Source organism: Nylanderia fulva, unplaced genomic scaffold (assembly GCF_048542155.1).
Source record: "Nylanderia fulva isolate GAGA-0341 unplaced genomic scaffold, ASM4854215v1 Scaffold89, whole genome shotgun sequence".
In the NCBI taxonomy this organism is placed as follows: Eukaryota; Metazoa; Arthropoda; class Insecta; order Hymenoptera; family Formicidae; genus Nylanderia; species Nylanderia fulva.
In genome coordinates, this window is record NW_028191015.1 from 302,196 (window position 1) to 327,272 (window position 25,077).

Genomic DNA, 25,077 nt, shown 5'->3' on the forward strand with positions numbered 1-25,077 from the left:
GGAACCGAACGCCGGGTACTCCCAGGCAGCGAAGGGGTTAAACCCACCTCCGTCGGTTGTAGGGAAAGGAACCGAACGCCGGGTACTCCCAGGCAGCGAAGGGGTTAAACCCACCTCCGTCGGTCACAGAGAAGGAAGTCGAACGCCGGGAACTCCCAGGCTACGAAGAGGGTACACCCGTCTTCGTCGACTGCCAGGAATCTTGGTCGTGGAAGCCTCGAGTACACCCAGAGGCTTGGTGTCAGGATCAGAATTCAGGACAGGACTGGTGCTCTTCGGACGAGCCGGCTTATATACTGGTGCGGGTCCCCCCACGCGCTTATTTTCACGCGTTGGGCATCCCTCCGGAGGGGATGGATCACGCGCCCGGCGGATGGTCGGCCAGGAGCGTCGGGCAGGTGTTCGGCCCGGCGCACTTAGTGACGACCATTAATAGGTCGTCACAAATATCATTAAATACTGGTTCTAAAATCGTTTTAATTAATTATTAATTTTATTGTTTTAACTATAACAGCACCTGTCCGAGAATACTTAAATAATACGTATGGAAATAATTGGATGGGTCATGGAGCACCTTTCTGGCAATGGCCACCAAGATCACCAGATTTGAACCCTTGTGATTTTTTCTTTGGGGTGCGCAGAAAGAGAAAATTTATTTTAACCGCATAGAAACGCAGGACAAATTAGAAGAACGAATACAAAGAGCGTTTGCTACCGTACACCGGCGGCATATAAAGAATGCCACAGAAAGTGTTGCGTACAGGGCAATCAAATGTTTGGAATCGAATGGTAGCCAATACCAACATTTAATGTAAAAAAATTCTCCATTGAATAAATATATTTATTCCTTTTACTTTGTCAAACCTTCATTACATCGCATACTACCTTTTATTAAATAAGAAAAATAATTGCAGCATAATTTTAATTCACCGAAATATCTGTATATCGCGATATAATTATAATTAATTAAATTATTATTATGTCGCCACAAAATAAAACTTTGATAAGTAAAAATTATATTGCGACATAATAATAATTCCGAATTCTTATTATGCCTCGACATAATTTTAATTCACCGAATTATTTTTATGTAGCGGTATAATTTTAATTCATGGAATTATTGTGTTGCCACATAATAAAATTTTTATGAATTAAAATTATGTCGATACATAATAAGAATAGAGAATTACTTTTATACCCAAACATAATTTTAGTTTATCGAACTTTTATTATGTTTTGATGTAATTTTATTTTACCGAAATATCTTTATGTCGCGATATAACTTTAATTCATCGAATTATTATTATGTCGCCGCATAATGAAAATTCTTTAAGTTAGAATTATATTGCCACATAATAATAATCCAAAATTTTTATTATGTTTCGTAATAATTTTAATTCATCGAATTATTTTTAGGTCTCGACATAATTTTAATTCACCGAAATATCTGTATATCGCGATATAATTTTAATTCATCGAATTATTATTATATCGCCACATAATAAAAATTTGATAAGTTGAAATTATATTGCCACATAATAATAATTTCGAATTTTTATTTTGTCACGACATAATTTTAATTCACCGAATTATTTTTATGTATTAACATACATTTATTTCATTTATATTTTATAAGACAATTAATTATTTAATCTTTTTATATTAAATGAAATATTGTTTATGCTATAAAAAAGTAAAACTGCGTACCATACGTGAGCGCGGTTGCCGCCGCGCCGCAGCTAACTTCGCGCGCCCGCCCCTGACTTACTCTTGTAACTCCGCGCTGATTGACTGATTACAATAATTAATTGCGGTAAAATTATTCATTAAATCGAAAAATAGTATTAGACATTTATTCTTAGATTTTTGTTCTCTATCGAATGGTACTGAGCGTATGCGACACTTTTTTGACACCCTGTATATATATATATTATAATATATATTGCAAACTTTTTATTTGAATATAATATATATGAATCTTATTGAAAATGTTTTAATTTTTCTAGGTGAAGATTATGTTTCTATTTCACTCGTAATTCCTTGTATAAAAAGTATAATATTAAAACTGGAAACTATTCATAAAACATCTTCACAATTAATTGTTGATCGCCAGTGATAACATTTTCACAAATAATAAGATGCAATTTAAATAATTCGACCAAAAACTGGCTATTGTTACGTCTCGTTCGCAGTCGCGGCGTGTTATTCGCGAGTGTATGGTTCGCGTTGCACGTACTCGAACTATTGCGCGAGACAACGTCGTATTACGGAAATTTTTCCGGGGATACCCACGACGAAGGGTTTTCCGACAAAGGTTGCACGATGCGGAGGGAGGGGGGAGAATGTATTACCCTTAAGGTAGCAATTACGACATGGAGCCTATCTGTAATTCTACAGTTATGATTGTGGTCCCGTCTTCTATCCTCGCCGGGACGCTATCTGGGTTACGCGAGTAGTCTTCGTATATAGACTCGCAAAGTTCGCATAGGTCACCCGCTCGTGAGAGGGTGAGGCGGTTGCTGCAAGTTCCGCAAACTATCCCAACTAGTAATCCACCCATGGTTAGGCTATGTTTCCGGATCCGTGTCCAGAACAATTTAGAAGTTCGAGGTAACGCGGCGAAGCATGAAAGGCAAAGAGCGGCTTTAGTTTCAAAATGAATGTACCCGATACCGACTTGACAGTAATACGGAGGTTCGAGAGGTATTAAGAGATTAACCCCAGGGAGAGGGATTATGCCTCTAAAGGGGATTGGGCACATCTATACCTGCCACGTTAGTTGTATTTCAAAAAATCATGCGTCGATCGCTCGTAGATGGTTGATGAGACCGGACGTTGTCGAGAAGTCGGTAAATGTCGGTAAAATGAGTCGATGTGGCGTCGATACAACGTCGCAACTGTCAGTAACGAACGTCGGTAGAAACCGTCGGTAAGTTGTCGGTAATCGTTGGTAACGAACGTCGGTAAGACGTCGGTAAAATGTCGGTAACCGTTGGTAACGAACGTCGGTAAGACGTCGGTAAAGATCGTCGGTAAGTTGTCGGTAACCGCTGGTAACGAACGAGAGTACTCTAGACTCAATTATTGTTTGTTAAATAATTATTATGTTGCATAAATGCGCGACGTTGTCTCCTGTAAGAGAAAAAGGATTTAAAATATTATACTCTTCGCGTTTTCTAAGTTAGAATTTCTTAGGCTGCAGCGCACGTGCTGGTCAACCCTACTTTTATTGCCCGACCCTTTTTTTTATGGCTTCCGCGGTGAACGCTCGGAAAAAGGAAAAATGCGTCGTAGATTTTTCTCGAATGTTTTTCCACGTGACGGTGGCGTGCCCACAGCGAGGACATCGCGGAACCCTCCGAGTTTATGGTGGATACTGGAGCCTCACCGAACCTCGTTAAACACAAACAACTCAAACCCAACACCCAGGTAGACGTGCGAACTCTCCTGCGACTCACCGGCATCACGTCTGGAGAAGTAAAAACTTTGGGAAAAATAACGACTAACATCAACGGACATCATGTAGAGTTCCACGTCGTACCGGATAACTTCCCGATCTCCCAGGACGGCATCTTAGGAGCCGACTTCCTGCAGAGTGAAGGGAAAATCAACTTCGCAGAACAAACCGTCAATTGGCACGGAGCCTCGTTCCCCTTTAAATTACGCGAGACCGTCCGGATACCGGCACGCTCTAGGGCCGTGTCGCACGTTCAGATTGTCAATTCCGAGATCACGGAAAGCTATGTACCGCGCCTGCAACTACACGACGGAGTCTACTTAGGAGACGCAATCGTAAGCAACCGCGACGGGTTGGCCTATCTATACGCCGTGAATACCACGTCACAAGATGTCGAACTCCCCGTACCCACGGTCGAACTGGAAGAGGTCGACATCCTACCCGAATTATCTAAATCTCCTAAATCTACAAACTCTTCTGACTCAATCGACTCTCCCAAACCTCTCGAGCACAGTGAGGAATCCACTCTAGAGACGGACAACACCACACTGCGCGAACAAAACAACGCCCCGGTCGAATTCTCCGAACCAACCCGAGTGTACCTCCTGGGGCAAAGTAATCCCGCATTGGAGGAACCAAACGGACCTTCCGCTTTAGACTGCTCTAGTACGGCCACCGAACCCACCGCCGATAGAGCGTTCGCGGTCACACAGCTTCTACGACTGGAACACCTGAGCTCTGAAGAAGCGCAACACGTAAATCGCTTGATAAAGAAATACAGCGATATTTTTCATTTACCAGAGGATAAACTCGGATATACGAACGCCGTCAAACACGTTATTAACACCACGAGCGAACTCCCTATTCACACCAAACAATATCGTTTTCCGCCGGTCCACCGGAGCGAAATCGACAAACAAGTGCAACAACTATTAGATAACAATGTCATCAAACCATCGACCTTCCCGTACAATTCCCCCTTGTGGATCGTGCCCAAAAAGGCCGACTCCAAGGGTAACAAGCGATGGAGAATGGTGATAGATTATCGGTCCTTAAACGAAAAGACCGTGGGAGATGCGTACCCCAATATCACCGAAATACTAGACCAACTGGGGAGCGCCAAACACTTCAGCGTTTTCGATCTCGCCTCCGGTTTCCACCAAATTCGAATGGACGAAAAAGACGCCCCCAAAACAGCATTCTCCACGCCATACGGACACTACGAGTTCCAACGAATGCCTTTTGGCCTCAAGAACGCGCCGGCCACGTTCCAACGACTGATGGACCAGGTGCTCACGGGACTCCAAGGCAACGAACTCTTCGTGTACCTAGACGACATCGTGCTCTACTCCAGCTCCTTACGCGAACACGAACTTAAGTTTGAAAGGTTAGCCGCACGGCTCCGCCAGGTAAACTTAAAATTACAGCCAGATAAGTGCGAGTTCCTCCGCCGCGAAGTCATGTACCTCGGCCACATAATCGGGGAAGATGGGGTGCGACCCGACCCTCAGAAGGTCAGAGCAGTGAAAGACTTCCCACAACCGAGAAACGCGAAGGGAATAAAACAATTCTTGGGCCTCGCCGGATACTACCGCCGATTCATCCCAGGGTTCTCAAAGGTTGCAAGACCCCTCACCAACCTCCTGAAAAAGGATATCGCCTTCCACTGGGGAAAACCACAAGACGAATCTTTCAATCTCCTGCGCGACTCCCTATGTTCACAACCACTCCTGCAGTACCCGGATTTTTCTAAACCATCGTAGTAACGACCGACACCTCGCAAACCGCTGCGGGCGGAATCCTGAGCCAAGGGACTATCGGAAAGGATCTGCCCATCGCATACACATCCCGGTTGCTCAACGACGCAGAACAGAACTATTCCACTATCGAGAGAGAACTACTCGCGATAGTGTATGCCGTGAATCACTTCCGCCCGTATTTGTTCGGTCGCCGCTTCCAGCTAGTAACCGACCACAAACCCCTAGTATGGCTAAACTCAGTCAAAGATCCGACGTCGCGACTAGTGCGCTGGCGCCTAAAACTCGCGGAATATGACTACGAAGTAGTCTACAAAGCGGGAAAATCTAACGTTAACGCCGATGCACTCTCGCGAAACCCGGTAACCACCTCGGCATTGCCCATCTCTTCCGACGGATCGCTCTTCCACGCATCGCCGGCTCGCGACCCTTCTCTGTCACCCTGCGATCACACTGCGTCAACTGATACGCAAACTCGCGCCGAACCCCCTACATCGTTATACCCACACGGTTATGATTTCCACGAGGAACCAGAGGAAGAGTCCGAAAGATCTTCGGACTCGTCTGACATTGAAATAGAGGATAGCGGAACGGATAACGAATCTGACGAACCGATGTTCGACCCCGCGGTCGAAAACTACCGCACACGACAGATGAACACGATTGAAACCCGCGATAACATACTGACACAGCGGGACAACATAGTCGTGTTCACTACACAGCGGGCAAAACCCTGCGACGAAGGGACGCGCCTGTTAAAAGAAAATGATAACCTACCTGCTGTGGACGACGGTATGCTAGGACGCGCCAAGGTAATCAAGACAGGGAAGTATTATGTAATCGTACTAATAATGGAAGACCGTGTGTCTCAAACCTCGCAGTCGGAAGCGCTCCGGGAAAACGTCGCGTCGCTATACGATGTAATAACGGAACTGCGCCTAAAAACGATATCTATATCCAAAGGCCCCGTAATCGACGTACCGTGGAATTATATCCGAAATTTACTATTAAAAAAGCTTAATAATTTACCCGTTAAAATAACGGTGTGCTCCAATGAAGTGTCAATCCCTCCCGAGGATAAACGCCTCGATATAATCCGCGAGAACCACGATACGTTGATCTGAGGGCATAAAGGAGTCACAAAAACCGTGGAACGAATCAGATTCTTGCACCAATGGCCAAAATTGCGCGATGACGTACAGAAGTACGTCAAGAACTGTAGGGATTGCCAATTAAAAAAATTAGTCCGGCTGAAAACCCGACAACCTATGGTGTTGACCGACACACCAGGAACCGCGTTCGAAAAGATATCGATGGACATCATGGGACCCCTTCCGACATCGCAGAACGGCTACACCCATATCTTAACCATTCAAGATCTCCTGACTAAGTTTTCATTGGCAATTCCTCTGAGACAAACCACGTCTATCGCCGTAGCAGACGCACTAGTTAGCGAGCTAATTTGTATCTTTGGCGCACCGCGAATTATATTGACCGACCAAGGTAGTAACTTCACTAGCAGCCTGTTGAAGAACGTCGCGCGCAAATTCAGGATCAACCAATGCAAAACAACCGCCTACCGCCCCCAATCAAACGGGTCGGTAGAGCGCTCTCACCAAGTCCTATCAGAATTCTTGAAGCAATTCGCGAATAAAGAAAATTGGGATGAATACCTGAAGTTCGCCACGTTCTCCATCAACACGAGCGTCCACGAAGGTACTCGGTACACGCCATACGAACTCGTATTCGGGAAAACAGCCGAAATACCCTCCGGGGACCCGTCAACGAACACGGAAAAGAACGAAACGTACAGTCAATACCTGACGACGCTATTCGACAAACTCAGAGACACTCAATCGATAGCGAGGGAGCACCTGCGGAACGCGAAAGCGCGCTCCAAAAGATACTACGACCGAAGGTCGCGGCCGCGTGACTTTCAAGTAGGAAATTTAGTGTACCTATTAAAAGAACCCTTAAAAAGTAAGTTAGACGCCCAATATTCGGGCCCGCATGAAATAATAGAAATGTTACCAAACAATAACGCTAAGCTAGAGTTAAGACGCAACCACTATCGAGTGGTGCATACTGATAAAATTAAATTGGCACACCCTAGTGCCCCCCACACCAATTCTGCCCCCACTCCCACCGTCCCATCGGAGACGCCAGCGTTGGAAAGAAGCTGCACAGCCGCCACCAACTCCAACGCCACGAGCACGGACACGCACAGTCAACAACACACTTAGGAATAACATGTCTCGAATCGCCGTTATGATCGCCCTGCTTCCCGCACTGGTAAGCGGACTCATCGGTTACAACTGCGAGGGCGAAGGATTTAATATAACGACACTGTCCTTGCTGGATGTCGGAGTCTGCGATTTGGAAAACATAGAGCCCGTGAGAGCTGATGTATATGTGCAGCTTATGCAGCTGTCAGATTACGGAAGGACTAATGCGATACAGTGCAAAGTCGAGGTGGACAGAACGATCCACTACTGCGGCATGCACTCCCACATCTCCCTCGTGGACAACGGCAGAAGACAGTACATGCAGGAATTAAGGAACGACGCCTGCCGGCGACTGCACGAAACTGGATCGATAACACTGGCCACGACGATTATCGACCGACTCGTTGCAAATTCAACTAACTACCGCAGCGTAACACTGGCTGGACGAGCATCAACAGACGGTACTTGTCACGGCGCCCAATACGCGGATAGATACGGAACATGGGACAATATGGTAGTACAAGCCACAGTCCGCATCACGATGCGACGATTCGACGTTAGCATCAAACATTCGAGCGACGAGCTGATCCTACCGTCCGGCACCCGCTGCCGGGTTACGGCCAGAACGTGCCCAGACGCAGACGGCTCGGAGACATATTGGACCACATTAACCGTCGACACCTGCCACTTTGACAAGTACGACATCTTGTACGAGGGAATGGCAACACGATTGTCACCCCGTACTAATCAAACATCAACGATAGTCTACACCGTGACCACAAGGGACACTACCTTCGCACTGACTAAAACGGAAGAATTCAACCTCTGCGGTTACGTGATCTTTCGCACCGAGCATCCCAAACTCCTCGTGATGGAAACACAACGAGGAAAAACATTCAAGATTCAATCCCAAATCACTGTGGATAACTTGGACATCTTCTCATATGTCAACTCCAAATTCGTCTATGTTGAAAAACACATGAAGACGCAACTCACTCAACTATATCGAGATATTATGGAACAAAAGTGCGCGCTAGAGAGACAGATCCTGCAGAACGCCCTGTCACTCTCCAGCATCGCCCCCGACGAGATGGCCTTCCGTATCATGAAAGCCCCGGGATACACCGCGGTGACCACCGGGGAAGTGATCCACTTAATTAAATGCGTACCGGTGGTATGCAAGATCCGTCACACAGAAGAATGCTTTAACGAACTTTCGGTGAGCCACCAGAACTCCTCGTATTTCCTTCTCCCCCGATCCCGTATCCTGGTACGAAAAGGCACGAGCCGAGAATGCAACGATCTACTCCCTACCATGTATCAAGTGGATGGGACGTGGTTCCGGGTGACCAATCGGCCAATAGAAGTGCTCGCACCCCCCACCATCCAGCCGCTGACAAGGCCCGGCTGGAAGTACGTCAGCCCCGACGCCTTAGCGACCAGCGGAATCTACACGGACGAAGATCTAACAAGACTCAAAAATCACATCATGTTCCCAATGGAAAAACCGTCGATGCTTAACACCATTGCCCATGGAGCGATGGGATGACACGTCTCACCCGGAACAATCTCACTGAGCAACCTCCTAGACGAACATTCGTTGGACCGCATCGCCGAAGGAGCCGGCCAAAGACTCTGGAAGGGCTTCGTCTCTTTCGGCTCTGCCAGCGCAGGAGTCCTGGCAATTTTCGTGATTATCCGTATTGTCAAATTAGTCATCGACACGATCCTGCATGGGTACGCCCTACACTCCATATATGGATGGAGTATCCACCTCCTGGGAGCCATCTGGACCTCAGCAACGAATCTGCTCCTACACCTGGGAAAGCCCGCACAAACGGAACTAGCCCCAAGGCGCGAGTACATCGTTCTCGAGACAGAAGCGGACACCACACCAGGAGCGGCCAACGCCCCACCCCACGAACCCGAGAAGGAAAAAGGCATCGCTGACGCCCCAAATCCCCTCCCAGCGTACTCATATAGCGAGTTAAGAAAATATCTAGATAAGTAAACAAACGTAAGACTGACCCTTTTTAGTAAACCATTAAGATTAAAGTAAGTGTAGTACACATAGTAATAGAAAAAACAAGCAAACGAATAGAACGACTCCGGAACTCTACCTGCACTACACGAGACCGACACGCGCGAATACAAGGAACAAAATGTTGGAGCGTACCTCCAACATTTTCTCCTAGGGAGGAGGCGTTACAACCAGCCCCTCTCCCACCTATATTTTTCCCAACGCATTGCTCGTTCGCTTTAGTATAAGTTCAATCCCGGCGTGTTGCCTAAAGAAATAAGTAGACACTAGATACTAGACATTAGACGCTAGACATTAGACACTAGACGCTAGACACCAGATACTAGACACTAGATACTAGACATTAGACACTAGACATTAGACACTAGACGCTAGACACTAGACACTAGATACTAGACACTAGATACTAGACACTAAACACTAGATACTAGACACTAGACATTAGACACTAGACATTAGACACTAGACACAATTCAAGATGGCCGACATTAGTGGACAACACCACCAGGCGGCGCGACGGTGAACATAGAAAGGAACGACACCCACCATCTAGACGCACCCGATGACGAATGACAGGCGAGTCACTTCTAGTTCCGGCGTCAACGTGTGAACACCGATTCCCGTGTAACTCCGCATCGACTTAAGTGACGCCGTTCCGACGCGTGCTAAATACGACCGAATCCTTAACGTCTCGACTAGAAAACGACGACTTGTAACCGGGCGACGTAGATAAATCAAACATTATTCACCGATTCTTGTTTAGCTATATTTTAGGAACATAAGCTCGTTAACCATAATCGCCGCCTCACGGCCTCCATACGCCTTGTGTTAAACGTGAAATAAATTGTTACGAACATAAGTAAATCGTGAAGTGGCTACGTTCATTCGACAACCTGCCTTCGCGCAAATTCCTTCTCCTCGTGAACGACCCGTTTCTCCGACACGGAAATCATCACAAAGGACCTCGAGCGCGTGGCCACAGGACAGCGCACTGTCCATATTACAACAGGGCTAGCAGAAACACCGGACAAGGACTAACAAGAAAACGCAGCATCACGGTAAGTGATTTGTACAACAGTACGTGGCCGCGATTACGCGTGGTCGGCACCCACGCCGCCGCCATATCATATTCGCGCGTCTTCTTCAACACGTGGTCGGCAACCCACGCCGCCGCCATACTTTCGCGTCTTCCTTAACACGCGGTCGACGACCCACGCCACCGCCATATTTGCGCGCTTTACTCGAACACGTGGTCGGCAACCCACGTCGCCGCCATATTCGGAAGTCTTCCCTAACACGCGGTCGACGACCCACGCCACCGCCATACTTGCGCGGTTCATTCGAACACGTGGTCGGCAACCCACGCCGCCGCCATATTTGCGCATCCTCCCTAACACGCGGTCGACGACCCATGCCACCGCCATACTTGCGCGCTTCATTCGAACACGTGGTCGGCAACCCACGCCGCCGCCATATTTGCACGTCTTCCCTAACACGCGGTCGACGACCCACGCCACCGCCATACTTGCGCGGTTCATTCGAACACGTGGTCGGCAACCCATGCCGCCGCCATATTTGCACGTCTTCCCTAACACGCGGTCGACGACCCACGCCACCGTCATACTTGCGCGCCTTATTCGAACACGTGGTCGCCAACCCACGCCGCCGCCATATTTGCATGCCTTCTTCAACACTCGGTCGACGACCCACGCCACCGCCATACTTGTGCGCCTTATTCAAACACGTGGCCGACGACCCACGCCGCCGCCATATTTGCGCGTCTTCCCCAACACGCGGTCGATGACCCACGCCGCCGTCACACTTGCGCGCCTCCGCACACACACTCATTGCCCTGCGATACGTTTATAGATATTATCAACCGCTCATCATAATTGACGACGACATATATACAGGGTGATTCAAAACAACCGTTTGTCCTTAAAATGTCGTATTCCTGACTCAATTCTAAGACGATTTTTCCTTTGCCAAAATTTTATCCGAAGCTTAGTTTTTGAAATATAAAAAGAAATAGTTAGCGAATTACAGCACGAGTACGGGCGGTAATCAGGAGCGGCGCAACACATTATCCGACGCGGGCGATTACGTGGGCGCTCGAAGCGATCAGCTGTTTGTTACACGCGGCGTTTTGTGTGTGTGTGTGTGTGTGCGTGTGTGTGTACGCGTATACACACACACACACACACACACACTCTCTCTCTCTCTCTCTCTCACTGATTCTTACCTTGTAGAGATGTTTGATGTCCTTTGACGAATAATTGTTGCCTGACTGGATACAATCCGATATTGACACACTGTGACACACTGCATAATGAAATCATTTTTTTGTAATAAATTCTATTGACACTTTGATTCACGCACTTGATTAAAAATTATTGTAATAAATAACTGATTACAAATTACAACACATAATCACAATCTGAGAGAATTTTCTCTTAGAATTTGCCCTGAAAATTGTGGTAATCGTAGGATAATATTGTATGGAAAAAATTTTATTAGAATTCCTCTAATTAATATTTATCACATTCAAAATAATAATATCTATCACAATAAAATATGAAACATGTTTTATTAATTTTACTAAACCGTAAAGTAAAATTAATGAAATATATTTTATATTTTATTGTGATAAATATTATTATTTTTAATGTGATAATTATTAATCAGAGAAATTCTAATAAAATTCTTTCCATACCATATTCTCTTACAATTACTATAACTTTTAGGGTAAATTCTAAGAGAAAATTCTCTCAGTGTTTTGATTAATTATTAAAAATTACTTGTAAAAACCCGCGGCGCGCACAGCACACGTTACTCGATGCGGACGGCAATAGTTTACACGGCAAGGACACGACAATCATAATCACAATCTAAGAGAATTTTCTCTTAGAATTTACCTAGAAAATTATGGTAATCGTAGGACATTATGATGTGGAAAGAATTTTATTAGAATTTCTCTACTATTTATCATATTAAAAATAATAATATGTATCACAAGAAAATATAAAATATGTTTGATTAATTTTACTATACAGTTTAGTAAAATTAATCACACATATTTCATATTTTATTGTGATAAATATTAATCAGAGAAATTTTAATAAAATTCTTTTCATACCGTATTGTCTCACAATTACCATAACTTTTAGGGTAAATTTTAAGAGAAAATTCTCTCAGTGTACCGATTAATTATTAAAAATTACTTGTAAAAAGGCACACGTTACTCGATGCGGACGACAATTGTTTACACGGCAAGGACACGACAACAGACTGCGGCGACGGACGACGCGACGCGTCGCGACGCTTCGCGACACGCCTAGACGATAACAATCACGCGGCGTTGCCGAACATGTGATTGACGCGAGACATGTATTAAAACGTATAATAATTATGTTATTAAAAAAGGCATATTATAACGTATTATAATTTTTTACGTTATAATACATTTTTTTTAATGACTTAACATTATCCGCCCGTTTTGCCCTTTCTTTTTAAGCGAGACGTGAGAAAAATAATTATGTTTTGCGAATAAGATGTTCCATGTATAAATGTATTGGTCGCTCTGAAAAGAACGGATTGACTTTGGTCGCTCTGAAAAGAGCGGATTGACTTTGGTCACTCTGAAAAGAGCGGATTAACTTTGGTCGCTCTGAAAAGAACGGATAAATTTATAATAGGTGCTCAAAATGACCACCATCCATCCTTATGCAAGCTCTCAGGCGTTGAAATAAATTTAATTGCACGTTCTCCATTACTTCCTCTTCGATATTCCAAATTACATATCGCAATCTGGTTTCTAAGTCGTCGACGTCCTCGGGAAGCGTTTTGTATATTGATTCCTTACAGTATCCCCATAAAAAGAAATCAAGAGGATTAAGGTCCGGGGATCTTGCGGGCCAACGTATCGGGCCATACCGACCCATCCAACGTCCAGGAAACTGCTCGTTCAAGTAGTTTGTTACAATCCTGGCGTTGTGTGGTCCAGCACCGTCTTGTTGAAAGAACATTTTATTTCTTTCAAATAGTGGCACTTCTTCTAAAAAATCGGGCAGATTTTCTTTCAAAAGTTCCACGTTGTTACGTCTCGTGGGGTCGCGGCTGCGAAAATTTGAATGCAGAGCTCGGCTTTTTCCACGAGACACGATCGCTATTACGGGTACGCGAATCTATGCGATTCTCCCCGGGGATACCCGCGATCTGAGGTTATTCGCGCTGGAACTGAGGTGATCGGATTATTGCGTGGGACCTACCTGTGACTCTACTGTAATAAAGATAGCTTCGTCGATTGCTCTATGCGAAACGTCGTTGGGGTTGCGTAAGTAATCTTCGTACGTAAACTGACAAAGCTCGCACAAATCACCGATTCGCGTGAGGGTAAGTCTGAAGTTGCAGACTCCGCAATTTATTCCGATAGGTGTTCCGCCTATGATTAGAGTATGCTTCCGAATCCTTGTCCAAAGTAATTTCGAGACTCTAGGTAAGGTGGAATAGCATGAAGTGCAGAGGGCTGCCTTAGTCTCAAAATGGATGTACCCGACACCAACTTGGCAATAGGATAAGGGTTCAAACGGTACAAAGAGATTAACTTCTGGAGGAGGGGTTATACCTCTAAGGGTGAGTGGGCACATTTGTGCTTGTTGCGTAATCGAATTGATAATGCGTCATTCGCTCGTAGATCTTCGGTGAACCCGGCAGTAATCGAGAAGTCAGTAGTCGTCGGTAAAACCGTCAGTAATTGCTCAGTAAGACACTGGTAAGGTACCAGTAAGGTGTCGATAACTAGTTGGTAAAAGAACGTACGTCGGTATATTGTCGGTAACGTCGGTAAAAGAACGTATGTCGGTATATTGTCGGTAACGTCGGTAAAAGAACGTATGTCGGTATATTGTCGGTAACGTCGGTAAAAGAACGTATGTCGGTATATTGTCGGTAAATCGAGAGTGTTCTCAATTGATTATTGTTTAGATGACTACTTTGTTGTACGGATTTACGAAGTTATTTCTTGAGACACAAAGATTTTTAAGAGATTGAACTATTTGCGTTTTTCCGTGTTAGAATTCCGAGGGTTGCACCGCGTGTGGTGGTCGACCCTAGTTTTATAGCCCGACCCTTTTTTTATAGCTTCCGCAGTGACGATGGAAAAGAGGAAAAATGTGTCGGAGATTTTTCTAGAATGTTCTCTTCCACGTGGTAAAAGCGTCTCTGAATTTGCTAACACGCGCGATTCGTTAGGTTAACATGAATTTCACTTACCTTTAGTAGCACTTTCTTGATCGTGTCGGCTCGTACTTGGAGGTAGTGCGTGCGGCGAGGGTCGTTCACTGGGATGTTTGGCGGCGGCAGGCGTCGTGGTTGGAACGTTATTGGTATGCACTTCCACTGTAGGAGTTCGTCGTTGTTATTATTTTTAATGTTGAAAATGTTCTCGTATTCAGGATCGGCCTGATATTCCACTCCGAGGAATTGAGAATATTCCTCGGTCGCTGATTCGCGATAGAGTCGGTTTAGTTTTCGTAATTGATTCTTTCTTCCTGCGCGTCGGGTCTTAGGCATATTGAATTTGATGCATCCTCTGAATAATTACTCAAATAAGGAAGGTTGATATGCGGCGGACCTCACTATCAGTTCCTTATTTTGGCAATTGCTGAGAATGTTAATTCTAACTGTGGTGAGCGGTGGTCCGCTCCAGACACAGTTTTGAATTGTTCTGAATTCAAACGCCGTAAGACAGATTTAAGCGCTATCGTGTTTTATCACGGGAGTGGAAGTTTTGAAGAGTACTGAACACTGGTTTTCACACATGAATACACTGATTTATTCGTATAGTAGTACAGAATTCGAAACTAGAACTTAGAATTAGAATTTAGACTTAGAATTTAGATTTTAGAGTTAGGATATTATACTTAGAGTTAGAATTTTTGAATTAGAGTTAGGATTTAGAATTTGGACTTAGAGTTAGAATTTAGAAGTGCGACTGTACTGTTCGGTGTCGCGCAGAGAACTGCCGAAATTCGGGACTGCTCTGAGGTCCTTCGTTTCGGCGGCTCGGGCCTGCGGCGGCCTGGAGAGGGGGAACTCTCCGGAGTAGGGGCTCTCACCGTGGTGGGAGATCCTTAGGCGCTACGAAGCGCCACGTTTAGTTTCTAGGCGGAGTTAAGCGTCATGGCCGGCTTTAGCGCGCTTTTCAAATAGCGTTTAAGGAACTTGGAGTAAACGAAAAAATTTATACGGCCGGACGTGACACCTCCCCCCTTAAAATAAAAATGTTGGAATTTAATGTTCCAACATTTTGGACTTAGTTTTCTATGCGCTACGATTAGGTTCTTAACTTAACGTCTGGCCAGTTAAAATATCTGGTAGAATAACGGGCCCAAGTATTTGGGTACCCATTATTCCAGCCCAGATATTTATTTTCCAACGTACTTGAAAATTTTTGAGCCGCGTTACTCTGGGATTTTCTTCGCTCCAATAATGCATATTGTGCGAGTTAAAAATACCTTCTTGTGTGAATAGTGATTCATCACTGAATATCACACGGGAAGAAAATCTGGGATCTCGATCCACTTGTCTCAAAAAATTTTCGCAAAATGTTCTTCTTGCCTGATAATCTTCAGCTCGTAAATGTTGCACGCGTGTATAATGAAACGCGTGCAACTTTTCTTCTTTGAGCGTTCTTTGTACCGTCGAGTAAGAAAAGTTGTGTTCTCGAGCAACCACTCGAATACTTGTTTCAGGATTATCTTCGAAAGCACGTACAATTCGCTCCGTATTTCGCAAATTTCTTGCATTGCGATTTCTTCCAGTATCGTGTTTATCCGGAAGGACACTGCCAGTCTCGTGTAATCTCTGAACTGCTCGAAGTATAACAGGAGCCGATGGATGTCTTGCTCGATTTGGATATAATTCGGCGTATCTTCTTGCAGCTACGTGATACTGCCCATGACACTCGCCGAGTGCCATTAGCATATCGTAATATTCTTCGTTTGTGTACGCTGCCATATCGTCCTCTTAACTCTTGTAATAATCGAAAGATTATTGTTTGCATTATCAATCTTCATTTAATTTATACAATCCGCGGGGTGTCGCGATTTCCCCCTCCACGCCTTCCGCGTCGAATAGCGGCACGCGACACCCGCGACAGCGGCCACCCGCGAATCGTATAAATATAAGATGCAGATCGACAATGCAATCAATCATCAATCGGCTCCCGTCATACGAAGAACGAGACTGGCAGCGTCCTTTCGAGCAAACAAGAAAAAAAGTTGCACGCATTTCATTACACACGCGTGCAACATTTACGACCAGAAGATTATCAAGACGAACGTTTTGCGAAAATTTTCTGAAAAAAGTAAATCGTTTCCCGAAAACGCTTCCCGAGGACGTCGACGACTTAGAAACCAGATTGCGATATGTAATTTGGAATATTGAAGAGGAAGTAATGGAGAACGTGCAATTAAATTTATTTCAACGCATGAGAGCTTGCATAAGGATGGATGGTGGTCATTTTGAGCACCTATTATAAATTAATCCGCTCTTTTCAGAGCGACCAAAGTTAATCCGCTCTTTTCAGAGCGACCAAAGTCAATCCGCTCTTTTCAGAGCGACCAAAGTCAATCCGCTTTTTTCAGAGCGACCAATACATTTATACATGGAACATCTTGTTCGCAAAACATAATCATTTTTCTCACGTCTCGCTTAAAAAGAAAGGGCAAAACGGGCGGATAATGTTAAGTCATTAAAAAAAATGTATTATAACGTAAAAAATTATAATACGTTATAATATGCCTTTTTTAATAACATAATTATTATACGTTTTAATACATGTCTCGCGTCAATCACATGTTCGGCAACGCCGCGTGATTGTTATCGTCTAGACGTGTCGCGAAGCGTCGCGCAGTCTGTTGTGTCCTTGCCGTGTAAACAATTGTCGTCCGCATCGAGTAACGTGTGCCTTTTTACAAGTAATTTTTAATAATTAATCGGTACACTGAGAGAATTTTCTCTTAAAATTTACCCTAAAAGTTATGGTAATTGTGAGACAATACGGTATGAAAAGAATTTTATTAAAATTTCTCTGATTAATATTTATCACATTAAAAATAATATCTATCACAATAAAATATGAAATATGTGTGATTAATTTTACTAAACTGTATAGTAAAATTAATCAAACATATTTTATATTTTCTTGTGATACATATTATTATTTTTAATATAATAAATAGTAGAGAAATTCTAATAAAATTCTTTCCACATCATAATGTCCTACGATTACCATAATTTTTTAGGTAAATTCTAAAAGAAAATTCTCTTAGATTGTGATTATGATTGTCGTGTCCTTGCCGTGTAAACTATTGCCGTCCGCATCGAGTAACGTGTGCTGTGCGCGCCGCGCGTTTTTACAAGTAATTTTTAATAATTAATCAAAACACTGAGAGAAATTTTCTCTTAGAATTTACCCTAAAAGTTATAATAATTGTAAGAGAATATGGTATGGAAAAAATTTTATTAGAATTTCTCTGATTAATAATTATCACATTAAAAATAATAATATTTATCACAATAAAATATAAAATATATTTCATTAATTTTACTTTACGGTTTAGTAAAATTAATAAAACATGTTTCATATTTTATTGTGATAGATATTATTATTTTGAATGTGATAAATATTAATTAGAGGAATTCTAATAAAATTTTTTCCATATAATATTATCCTACGATTACCACAATTTTCAGGGCAAATTCTAAGAGAAAATTCTCTCAGATTGTGATTATGTGTTGTAATTTGTAATCAGTTATTTATTACAATAATTTTTAATCAAGTGCGTGAATCAAAGTGTCAATACAATTTATTACAAAAAAATGATTTCATTATGCAGTGTGTCACAGTGTGTCAATATCGGATTGTATCCAGTCAGGCAACAATTATTCGTCAAAGGACATCAAACATCTCTACAAGGTAAGAATCAGTGAGAGAGAGAGAGAGAGAGAGAGAGTGTGTGTGTGTGTGTGTGTGTGTACGCGTACACACACACGCACACACACACACACACACACACACACACAAAACGCCGCGTGTAACAAACAGCTGATCGCTTCGAGCGCCCACGTAATCGCCCGCGTCGGATAATGTGTTGCGCCGCTCCTGATTACCTCCCGTACTCGTGCTGTAATTCGCTAACTATTTCTTTTTATATTTCAAAAACTAAGCTTCGGATAAAATTTTGGCAAAGGAAAAATCGTCTTAGAATTGAGTCAGGAATACGACATTTTAAGGACAAACGGTTGTTTTGAATCACCCTGTATATATATCTGGCTACCCGCATCTATTTTCTATATATCCGCACCGGTGGTCCGCGTATAGCACTTCGGGAGTCAACCGCCAACAGTTACTCGAACCACCCCGCGATGAACAATGTGCCCCCGAATTCCTAACCCTAATCCACGTCTTAAATCCCCATCTTTGTCCTATGCCGAGTGGGTAGCGTCCGCTCGTTGCACCATAGCTATATTCCGTAGACACCTCACTACGCGCACAATCATCTGCGATCGTTGTTTCACTGACTTGGAATTTGCGCAACGGAATTTATACGAGCGCCTAGTACGCCACTATATCACCATAGGAGACGATTCGCATTTCGAGGAGTGCACCTCCTGCACCCGAGTTTTGGTAGGAACTGTCGCTGTGAGTGACTCTACCTGTGGAGCCTGCCCCGGAGTTTTGAGTAACTTCCTCTCTTACCTTGGCCGTCACGAAGAAACCCCTTATAACGATCCAGAACCGACCTTCGTTATAATTCGAGAATTTCGGGTCTAGATCTCCGTAAAAATTTCCCAGCACCCGCGGTCCTCGGGGATTACGTGGGTAGTTTCGGCGCCCAACGCCCCTTGGATGTAACAACTGAAAGAGAATTGATAATAATGTGGAATAGGAAAAGGAATCTTAGTACGTGTATTAATATCTATATCAAGAATATTAATATTTGTACTTTCAAGCATCAAAGATTTAAGTCTTAAATATTGAAGTAATAATTCTTAGTAATTATCAAGACCTCTGTCATTCGGTTTGGTAAAGTATTCGCAACTATTGGAAAATGCAAGGTAATAAAAGCGTAAAAGAATAGAGAGATAGGTGTTCATCCGGCTAGGCCGGGTTCTCTGGTCCTTGTCTTAATAGGCTAATGCGACGTTCACTTTACTAAACGTGCACCTCAGAGATGACTTGCGAATGTACCTTCTGACAGGATATAGTTTCTAATGTGTACAGAGGGATTAGCGGCATTCAATATATAAATGAGCAGTGATACAATAAAATGCATAAGTATATTTATTATAATAGATTGAGTAAGTATACGATATTGGTTAAATAGTATCAAATAGTATTGAGTAAAATATTGAATAAATCGACAATTGTAACGCAGACGTGTGCAGATACAATTCGTGGATCGAAATAATATCGGAAATGCAGAGTAATATATGGCTTATGTCTATATTCAAAATTCAGAGTTCGGAATGTAACGTGGAATTGAGTTAATATTATTGATTAAATAAAATGATTAAATATAATGAGTGCCCGTCGCGATTTACTATTTAGGGATATGTGAACTGGCTTAAATACTCACAAGGTTAGACAATGTCTAATGTGCCTTGCTATGGTACACTTCGCTACTGTGTTCTTCCCTCTGAGTCTGAAGATCTGAGGAGCCTCGGTACCTCGGTCCGAAATGGCGGCTATATCTCACCAAAATGGCGGCTATGTCTCGTTGTCGTCAGGACCCCGTAGTAATTGCTGGTTGAGTGCTGAATTGTTGTTGACTGGAACCACTGCGACGAAATCACTGCCGTTCCGTGCCGGGCGCAGGGTTTATATACCGTAAAATGTGGCTCGCTCCTCCCATCGGGCGATGCGGCTTAGCCAATGGCAAGAGAGATATGCCGGGGAAGTACCGGAGACAATCTGTTCCTGGTAGAGATTGCGACGGTTAAGTCCCGGAGAGATGGCTTCTTAGTAGCGATAGCGGCGTTCCTTTGATGACTCATCGCCGGGCGCTCCGACTTTCCTTATCCTATTCTCGGTAGCGATAGCGGTATGCCTTTGTTGGCTATGCGCTCCGACTTATCTTATCGGTATTCTTAGTAGCGATAGCGGTGCTTCTTTGGTGACTCATCGCTATGCGGCTTGCAACGGGCCTTGCTGGTTGCAACGTGTTTCAGCGTTGCATCATGCTTTTGGAATGTAACGGTTCTCAACCGTCTTTCTAGAACCTTCTAGAATCTTCTAGATGTTTCTTGAGAGTAAAGCCGAGTTCACATAATAAAGCGGGTTTCATACCTAATTACTACTTTACAAGCGATATATATATATTTTAGGTATTATCCTTTAGAATATGTCGATTCTTTTTGCGATTTGAAATAAAATGTATTACTTCGTAAATATAGATTAAAATAATCTTATTTGCTTCAATTTATATTCATATTTGAATGTAGATTGTAGAAAAGTTTAATTGTAACTTTTACTATTATTTTATAGTTAGATTTTAATAATCATGATAGACAGATAAAATTTATCAATTTACATTTACATTTCATAGTTATATGTAAATTGATAGATAACTCGCATCAGGAATGAATTTCTAATTTTTTCTAATACTTATATCTATTATTAAGAAATTGTGATGAAGTGTTAAAATTTATCAATTTACATTTATATTCCATAGTTATATGTAAATTGATAGATAACTCGCGTCAGGAATGAATTTCTAATTTTTCTAATATTTTATACTTATGATTTGAAAATCACGATGGACGGTTAAAACTTATTAATTTACATTTATATTCCATAGTTATATGTAAATTGATAGAGAATTTGTGTCAGGAACGAATTTTTAAATTTTCTAATATTTTATATCTATCATTTAAAAATTGTGATGGACAAATAAAACTTATCAATTTACATTTACATTCCATAGTTATATGTAAATCGATAGATAACTCGTGTCAGGAACGGATTTCTAATTTTTTTAATATTTATATCTATTATTTAGAAATCGCGATAGAGAGTTAAAATTTATCAATTTACATTTATATTCCATAGTTACATGTAAATTGATGGAAAACTCATATGAAGAATAACGTATTAATTTTGTGCTATTATACCGTACCTGCGGCTATATATGATTTATCGGTTATTCGCCAATTGTCCCTGACTAAGTTTAACACTCGATTTACATATATCTTTTGTAGCTAGATGTAAATTGGTGCTTATTATAGAAAAAATCATAATCAAGATAAAATATTTATATATTCATGGTTGAACTACGATATCCTTATTTAGTAGTACTTTCCAACGACACCGGCCGTGGCTGATCCAAAACTCATGAATCCTTTCCATATTTTTGCCGCGGTGTTGTCTACGATTTTGTTGAGCGATTCTTCGTCTAGTAGTTTGTATAACGAGACGGAATCGGCGTTAACTGGATGTCCGATGAGCCCACGCCGACGGCGTTGAGCAGTGCCGGTTTCTCTGCGGGAAACATAATGTGGTCTCTCAATTTTTCTATGTCTTGCTGCGTATAGATTTCACTAACAGCTAGTGGTCCGGGTGTTAAATAACTCCAGGTAAGAGATGCCATGGGTCATAGTTGTTGAGGTGAAAACTGTCTTACTTGTGCTTTTGGCGTGAACTGTACCCAAGTGTCCTCTATCCGGTATAACGTTGGTAATTCTTGAGAACATTCTTGCTCGTTCCCGATCTTTGTGACGATTTTTGATTTGGGTGTGAGGAAGTAAGAGGTATTTCTGACGGTTACGGGTAATTCGTTATAACATTCTTTGGTTGGGCGTACGGTTGTGACCGGACAATATCGATAATCGACTTACCGGAAGCAGATCGCTTTCGCCTTACTAATGGTCGCCAGACACTTTAACCTCTACAAGTGTCAAGGTTGTTTGTCGATTGACCCTCCTTCTTTGTTACAGGATAGCTGGATACATGGATCCCCGTCGCTGCTTTGTCGGCTTGCCGCTCAAAGGATTTCCAAGATGGCCTGCCGTATCAGGTTTCCGCCTGGTAAGTGACGCAACACTTTGTCGTCACGACACAAAGGGTTTCGACTTAGGATTATTTTAATTATCTCCTTTTCTTCCAGGACATCGAGGGATGCTGTGGACTTCGTCGTTGGATCGCCGTCGACTTTTGCTGCCCGGAAAGGATCGTCGTGGGAATCACAAATGCAGGTAAATGCACTGAGCCGTTTGTTCTGGTTTTTACAAAACTTTTATTTCCTTTGCAGGTAAAACTTTTCAGTACAGTCTTAATGTCCCGCACTATAATTCGCTTAGCGTAGTTAGTAATTCGCCACTTCATTAATCGCGCTTCAGTTTAAATTACCGAATTTTTATCTCGCGACTAAACTACCAGATTACCATAAGGGCTTGCTGGTAACTTTCCATCCAGTGATGGCACGGGCACAATACTCAAGAGCAAAGCTCAGAGCAAAAGGCCTCGAGCATTCTTGTGCCGCGGGCTTTATACCCGATCCCGAGCGTCGCCCCACCATTGACCCGCCGGCCAATCATGTAGCGGCGCCCCGCCACCGGGACTCCGGCCCATTGCCGCGCCACGCTATAGGATCTACTTAACTCATCAAGAGTTCCCTTTTTGTCGAAATCATTATTATACTAAATATAAGTAAATATATCACGTACGCGTTTTATAATAACTGCAACCTTAATTTAAAATAAATATTCATTTTAAATATCAAATCAAAATAATATTAGACTTAGATTCAATGTGATTACTCCTCGCGTTACGTATAATTGTGATTATTAGGAAAACTGTTATATACTTAATCTTATTACAGATGCATTATAAAATAACTATTTACAATAAACCTTTGAATGAAAATGAATAAATGTTTATCTTAACATTTTTGACCTGAACTTAAATACTTTCCTTCGCAAAAATTAAAATGACATTAGACCTAATCTAATTGTTTCTGCACCTTATATATAAGATTAGTTACGATCTGTGATTTAGCCAAATCAGACTTGTTTTAAACTAAAAAATTAATAATAAATTAAAATATCACGATGTCGTATGAAACGCCCTCATTGGTAAAAATAACTAGATATCAAATCTACGTATTATAATGTTTATGACTATCGAGAAAAAAAAATATACCCAAAATTAAAGTTAATTATCACATTTGTGAGTTGGGCTTAGCTCACTAGACTCGTGTCTGATTTACCTTTGTATTTGGCAAATCACATGTCGCGATTGAGCTTAATAGATAAACTTTGAATTTATATTCAACTACGTTATTGCAATCACCTTTAGCCCGGCGTAACCAGTTTGCACATATTTTCGCTATTTTTAACTAAAATTATAAAATTTAATCAAACTTAATTTTTATCTTGTAAATACATTTAAACTAATTACTTAAACGTAAATTGGCAATCGTGAGACGTTTGTTTGTCAATTTGTTAGAACCTAAAAATAATCTGATTTTTGTTTAATTTAATTTAACATAAATTATTAATTTACGTCTCTCAAGCGTATCTGAATGAAAATTAGCGAGATTATGCAAACTGATTCGTGTTTATATTTTACTTGTTAATTATTTTAAGTGATGCAATTTTTACCCTTACAACTAATGAATATTTACAGTCTTCTCGTGCTCCGTCCGCCGGGATGTCATCTCTGGGTCGGTTGGTTCCTGGACGCTGGATGCTCTCTCTGGACTGCGACCAGCCGTCGGTCGCATACCCCCTTCTTTGCCATTCGTGGGACGTTTTGGTTCCGCGGATGACAAACCTCTAGAGTCCAGAGAGGTTTTTGCTACGGCTTCGGCTTCCTCGTTGAGCTTACTGCTTTTGTTTTGGCTCTTGTGTCGACGTCGCGTAGCGCTTTTGTATCTTAGCGCTACGTCGTCGGAAGAGTCTGAAGATGGTGCTTCGATATAGGACATCTTTCGTTTGTTCTTATGCATTTGCTTAGTCCACATTTTTGCGCTGCAATTGTCCTGTATCAGCTCTTGGATTTCTCGTGGAACTCTCGAGATGCTTTTGAGTTTTATTCCGGTTGATTTACTTTTTTCTCCTTTATTTATTTGCATATTGGGAGATTTGTTATGTTTTTTCAAGTTTTGCCGATTTGGGGATGTATTCTCGTCTGTCTCACTGTTCGTTTCGGAAATTATGATTTCCTGTCTGCTTTTGATCGAGCGATGCATATCTGGCTTTGCGAACGATGTCGATGGTGTCGGATTGTCGATTGGTGTAAATAATGCTTTTCCTCTCGGCGTTGTGAACGGCACCTTACTTTTTGGTGTTGTGCATGGATTTTTAGCCTGCGACGTTGTGGGTGGTCCTTTATGCTGGCACGGTGTGAGAACGATTTTAGGCTCATGTGTTGACGCTGGTTTTCGGTTTTCTTCGTCGTCTTGATTTCTGTCAAATATGACGGTTTCCTTGCCTTCGTTTTCTCCTTCCAGCTCGTATTTTACTAATTTTGTCGCCCAGTCAGCTGTCACTATTTTGGACGATTCGGTACCTACGATGTTCTGTTCGATGAAT

The 25,077-nt window shown here is 42.5% G+C and overlaps 1 protein-coding gene and 1 long non-coding RNA gene across 2 annotated transcripts; both read left to right on the plus strand.

Annotated features, from left to right (window-relative positions):
- Positions 1 to 7,464: 7,464 nt before the first annotated feature.
- LOC146719719 (uncharacterized) lies at positions 7,465 to 9,450 on the plus strand. The gene is given in 1 exon segment (XM_085489605.1): positions 7,465 to 9,450. A coding segment is annotated over 1 exon segment (1,986 nt).
- Positions 9,451 to 10,052: 602 nt separating this feature from the next.
- On the plus strand, positions 10,053 to 22,731 carry LOC146719720 (uncharacterized). Its single transcript, XR_014926369.1, has 3 exons — positions 10,053 to 10,538; positions 22,480 to 22,570; positions 22,650 to 22,731. It is a non-coding gene; the product is annotated as an uncharacterized LOC146719720 (long non-coding RNA).
- Positions 22,732 to 25,077: the final 2,346 nt, after the last annotated feature.